We start from the raw sequence: 6,541 nt of genomic DNA on the forward strand, positions 1-6,541 counted from the left end.
TAATTTAAATAAACCCCTAACCCTAAATGTTGAACTTAGTTACAGTGTGCATAGTTACAGTTTAAGGAGACAATTTTATTATGCAAACGATGAAGCACATTAACACCATTGCAGGTGCATTCAGGTGTTAATGTTTAAAGTCATGTGTTCCATAGCCATTGACTTTCTACCAGAGTTTCATGACCTGTGTGTTTAACACCTTTAGGCTGAGCATCTGACCAGCTGTTACTGGGGCAGCACCAGCAACCCCATGAGCCGCCACGACCCGAGCCTGCCGTACCTGGAGCAGTACCGCATCGATCTGGAGCAGTTCAAGGGCCTGTTTGCTCTGCTGTTCCCCTGGGCCTGCGGCTCACACACCGACGATCTGGCCCTGCGCTTCTTCCGTCTGCTAGACCACAACGCAGACGCGCTCATCAACTTCAGAGAGTTCATCAGCGGCTTGAGTGAGTGTCTTTAATCAGGAGAATCATATTTTCCTTAAAGTCAGCATGAAACAGAGGTTGCGATTAGTCTTTTCTTCCCTATTGTGACGTGTATTCGAGTGAAACGGCTTCTCGAACAAGAACAAATGTAGGGCGGGGCTTGATTTTGTCCATTGGGAATTGATTGGATGGTTGTGGTTTGCTATTGGCTGATCTCATATGAGTGACAGGTTGCCCCGCCCTCACGCCATTAAACGCATCATCAAAGAAGAGAAGAGATGATGCTGTGAGAGAGGGGGGGAAGTTGATGAAAGATAATGAGGCACATGAACTTAAAAAAATAATGATGTGTAAGGATAATTCATTTATTATGAATACTGCAATATTCCATTAAAACATAAGAACTGTACATTATGATTTCATGGTGTCTTTAAATTCTTTTCCAGAAAAATTTGATGTACTATAAAGCTTACATTTAGAAGTCAAAACGTCCAAGTCAGAAAATTGTATTATGTAATGTGCAGAAAATATATAAGTGGACCTCAGTGTAAAAAATAATAATATTAATGGTTTAATCATTTAATGTAACAATTAAAATTCTTCTTATTAATACAAATGCAATTTTATTTGTCTTTTTTTGTTTGTTAATGCTAGATAATGCTTAATCTTGCTAAATAATTGATCATTATTAACATAAATGTTTTGATTTTTATTCTTTTTAATTTCCTTTTTTTGTTTTGAGATGATTTTGATTATATTTAATGATGCTTGCTAATTCATTTTCAATTATTATGATCATAAATGTTATGATTTTTATTTATTTTTTTATTTTATTGTGACGATTTTGGTTATATTTAGTGGTGGTTGTTAAATAAAAAATGAAAATATATGATATGATTTAAATGCGTTTAAATTCAAACTGGAGTGCATCGGGCTGATTGTTTTTGTGCACATATAAAATGCTGAACTTGACAGTTTGGTTTGTGTCGCAGGTGTCCTGTGTCACGGTGACCTGACGGAAAAACTCAAATTTCTCTACAAGATTCACGTAATTCCAGGAACTGTAGGTGAGAATATGTGGGTGTAAACATTATGCTGGTCATTAATAAAGTTCAAACTGGTTTATTAATTATTTTCAGTATTTGTTTACCTTTGCACACATGCATATAATACATGTGGTAACTGTGCGATTAGTCGAGAGGAAACATGAATAAAAAGCAGAAATGAAAGTGAAGTCGGATGTTTTGCTCTTTCTTCACGTCTCGCGCTTGAGTTGTTATGCACTGCGTTAGTGGTGAATCTCATGAAATCTGTCACGAATATATCAGGGTCATATTTAAACCCCCAAATCAATAGAATAAGAAATTAAATTCTCCTTAAAGAGGATTCAAGATACTGAGAATGTAATAGAGATCCTTCGCCAGGAGTGTCGTTTTGTATGATATCAAGAACAACAATGGAAATAAGTTTTTAACTTTATCATGTCATCCTTGACAAAATACTTTTTTGTCAAAGAAAAACTTCAACTTGATAGAAATGTTACTGAAGTGTTTCTATAAGCCTAATGATCATATCCAGTTACTTGTCAGGAGATGTTCAGGGTCTTTTATTTTATTTAATTTTTAGGAAATAATATAATAAAATATATACAAATATGAAATATAACATATCAAGTCACCTTTATTTATATAGCGCTTTATACAATTCAGGTTGTTTTTAATATATATATATAAAAAACAACCTGAATTTTATATATATATATATATATATATATATATATATACACACACACACACACACACACACACACATATATGCATGTATATATTTAAGAAATATTTACATGTATATACTGTATATATATTTATACATCATTTATACATCAATATTTTATATATAAATAACACATTTTTTCTTATATATTATATATCTATGTATATTATTAGACATTCATGTGTGTGAACTAATTAAACACATTACACACACATATATTATGTAAACACAAACTTTTATTTTGGATGCGATTAATCGTTGCCCAGCACTAAGATTTAGTCATTTTTATATTGTTATCTAAATAGAAATGATTTGTATTGAGCCGTATACTGAATACACTTGTTGTTGTCAGAGCTGCATCATGAGCAGGAGGAGCCGGACTCGGCCTGTGAAGCCACGCAGTATTTCTTCGAGGACATCACCCCCGAGACCTCCAGCGGTACGGACCATATCACACTCACTCACATTTACCATATGAACATGTTGATTTGCCTACCACACTAACTGTGATCACTGGTACTGATGCTTTGACCTCTCGTGGATAGGCCTCGACTCCAAGAACAGAAGCGAGAAGGATGATGGATTCGTCAGGGTCACATTTAAGAGCGATAAAGGTGTGAGAAACATCCTCTCTGTTTATACAGATCAGAGTTGACCGGTTTAAATGTGCAGCATGCAGTAAGGCTTCTTTCTTTCTGTCTGTGCTGTAGCTAAGAAAACACACACTCCAGATTACCGCACGTACCTGCGCCTGTGGAACCAGGAGACCAAAGCGAAGCTGGAGAACATGAAGGATCTGCCCAAACTCAACCAGGTACATCTGGAGACCAGACAAAAGTTACTTCAAGACCTATTAAAGATACATGGTTACATTCCCAACCAATCAAATGTAAAGAAAAGACATTTCAGAGGCTGAGCACGAAGATAAAACAGGAATGTGAATTAAGAACGTTAACATGGGATCTTTTGAATTCATTGGTGACTTGACTGTGATAAACCGTATAGCTAGTATATTTTGCTTTTGACATTTAAATAATTTGATTCTATTTTACAACAATGATTGTTTGTTGAAATCATGATTTCTCTGATTAAAAAAAAAAAGTAATTTCAGACTAAATACACAAATTACTAACATATATAAATAAACTAAATATATACATACATTATTTATAATTTTTATTTATTCATATATATGTAATTTTTTATTTTATTTAATAAATATAAATGTATTATATATATATAATTTTGATAATTTTTTTTATAGAATTTAAAAATATACTTTACAAATATACTGTGTATAGAACTAAAATAAATATATATTAATTTTTTTATATAATAAATTTCAACTTAAGATAAAACTTTATATAATTTTTAGATTTTTTTTTTTATATAAATTGAAATTTTTCGCTAAAACTAAACTGATTATATATATATATATATATATATATATATATATATATATATATATATATATATATATATAATAAATTTACATTTCTTAACCACTTTTATATAATTTTCAGCATTTATATATATATATAGACACACACACACAGGAATTAATTAGTTGTTATTAACAGCAACTAATATCTAATAAACATATTTAAATAAATCTACAGCGAGACAAGGACATCAGGTTAGTTTATTCACAGGTTAAATGTGACTCTGTTCTGATGTATATGTTTCTTTTCTCTTCTGTCTTCAGAGTCAGTTCATCGAGCTGTGCAAGACTCTCTACAACATGTTCAGCGAAGACCCGAGCGAGCAGGAGCTGTATCACGCCACCGCCACGGTCACCAGTCTGCTCCTGGAGATGGGAGAGGTGGGAAAACTCTTCAACTGTCCCAACAACAAGGACAACGAGGAGGAGGAGGAGGACGAGGATGAAGAGGACGACCGCATCCCACTGCGCATGAGCAAGCGAGAGAGAGCGAGACACAAACCTTGCGATCCCGAGATCAACTCCTGCATCACGGGCCCGTTAGACATCATCAAACCAGAGGATTCGTCACCCAAAGACACGGGCACGTCCTCCGCCATGCTCATCTCAGACGACGAGACCAAAGACGACACGTCCATGTCCTCGTACTCCGTCCTGAGCGCCGGCTCCCACGAGCTTCAGTGCGAGGACATCACGGACGACACGGTTCTCATACGCAACGGCGGGACGCATAGAGGAGCAGTGCATCATGGGAGAGGTGGTCTTCCTCACAGCGCCAGCGTGGATAAGGACTGGGCCATCTCGTTCGAGCAGTTCCTGGCCTCTGTGCTCACCGAACATGCCCTGGTACAGTATTTCGAGAAGCCCGTCGAGATCGCCGCAAGAATTACCAACGCCAAGAACGTTCGCAAGGTGGGACAGCAGCACATGTCCGTCAGTGACTATGAGATCTCGCTATCAGGCTAACGTGCTACAAAAAACTATAACCCCTCCATTCACAAACTGTAGTTCATCCAAAAATGAGAATTCCAGCATCGTTTACTCACTGTCATGTCGTTCCATGATGTTTTTTCTTCTGTGTTTCTGATAGTTTTTCCCCACACAATGAAAGTAGATGGTGACCATCTCTGTCAAGCTAAAAAATGGACAAAAAGCACCGTCAAAATTGAAAAGAGTTTTCTTAAAGGGATAGTTCACCTAAAAATGAAAATTATGCCATTAATTACTCACCCTCATGTTGTTCCAAACCCGTAAGACTTTCGTTCATCTTCGGAACAAAAATAAAGATATTTTTGATGAAATCTGACAGATTTCTGTCCCTCTATTGACAGTCTACGCAACTACCACTTTGACGCAACAGAAAGTTCGTAAAGAGATCGTAAAACTAATCCATATGAATCTAGTGGTGATTCACTTTATATGATGTACAGATTGAATTTAGGCTTTTATTCACATATAAACATTCATGAACTCAATCTAAATTAAATATGTTCATCATATAAAGTGATCGAGACTAAACCGCTCAATTCATATGGATTAGTTTTACGATCTCTTTATGAACTTTCTGAAGCGTCAAAATGGTAGTTGCGTTGCTGTCAATGGAGGGACAGAAATCATTAAAATATTATTAAAAATATCTTTATTTGTGTTCCGAAGATGAACGAAAGTCTTACGGGTTTGGAACGACATGAGGGTGAGTAGTTAATGACATCATTTTCATTTTTGGGGCGAACTATCCCTTTAAACCATACAATAGCAAATAACGACTTAAATTCTAGTATGTTCCTCGCTCAAACCTATTGAACGACTCAGATGTTTTGTAATACAAATAATTTTGGCCACTTTTATTGTCATTAGAAGATCAAAATCTCCAGTCCCCATTAACTTGCATTGTATGGAAAAGAGCAGCATGGACATTCGGCTAAATATCTCCTTTTGTGTTCTACATTAAAAACATTTGGAACAGCATGAGGGTCAGCAAATGATGAGAGAGCTTTCATTTTAACTGGCCACCTGATTCATCTCCTCTAAACCAATGGAGACTTCAGAGGCTTCATGTCTGCGTGAGCTCGTTATGGACCGACGGTAACGAGTTTCCCCAGAGGCTCATCATGTGACCAACAGAATGACCTTTTTACCTGTACAGAGTCTGAGAGGAACTGTTGGATACTACAATGTGCTTGATGTACTTTATATACAGAAATGTTTACTAATAGTATCTAATACAGTTAGACTGTTTATCACAGTGATCGTGACTAGAATAGCTCACTAGTCTGAGGAAAACATTTTCTTAATCCGTATTTTTAGGTTGTGTTCCAATAAATGTATCTAAACATCCTAAAAAAAACAAACAATATCAGTTTACTTGGGGAAACAAAACTGCGTGCAATCACATGACTTTTTATTTATTTATTTAATTTTTTTGGAAAAGGATGAACCTCAATAGAAATGTTTAGATTTATGCTATAAAAAAAAGCCATTTTAAAACAAGTTTATTTGGGAGAACAATACAATTAAACTGCATACTTTAATATATATAATATTCTCTGAAATAGTGCAATCTAGATATTTTGACTTTAAAAATAAGACAAAAATACAGATTAAGAGAATGGTTTTGTTTTTACAGTATAGTAAAGCATCTTTAATGTGAGAGCGTTCACTGGAATAATGGAGATCCCGTACGTGAGGTTTTTCCCGACAAACTGGGACGTGAAATACTGGGATTATTGGAACGATGTGCCACAAAATGTCCCAGATTTCTCATTTCTCTCCTCCTCTCTCACTTCCTTTGCACCTGCACTTTGGGTTGTTCTTCTTTGTAAAAAGTGAGGATGTTCGTAACCTGAAGTCTCCGATATGAATGGGCTGAGAGAATGGGCTGTGTATAATATCTGACGTTCAC

The 6,541-nt window shown here is 35.5% G+C and overlaps 1 protein-coding gene across 1 annotated transcript in view; it reads left to right on the top strand.

Annotated features, from left to right (window-relative positions):
• Window positions 1-5,971, top strand: part of tbc1d9 (TBC1 domain family, member 9 (with GRAM domain)) — a 33,079-nt gene extending 27,108 nt beyond the window's left edge. Inside the window, exons 16-21 of the mRNA XM_084400240.1 lie at window positions 206-446; window positions 1,418-1,492; window positions 2,551-2,637; window positions 2,744-2,812; window positions 2,909-3,012; window positions 3,904-5,971. Coding sequence (XP_084256366.1) covers window positions 206-446; window positions 1,418-1,492; window positions 2,551-2,637; window positions 2,744-2,812; window positions 2,909-3,012; window positions 3,904-4,605 — 1,278 coding nt within the window. The 3' untranslated portion in view covers window positions 4,606-5,971. The remainder of the gene's footprint in view (window positions 1-205; window positions 447-1,417; window positions 1,493-2,550; window positions 2,638-2,743; window positions 2,813-2,908; window positions 3,013-3,903) is intronic.
• Window positions 5,972-6,541: the final 570 nt, after the last annotated feature.

Source organism: Rutilus rutilus (assembly GCF_951802725.1).
Source record: "Rutilus rutilus genome assembly, chromosome: 2".
Taxonomy (NCBI): domain Eukaryota; kingdom Metazoa; phylum Chordata; class Actinopteri; order Cypriniformes; family Leuciscidae; genus Rutilus; species Rutilus rutilus.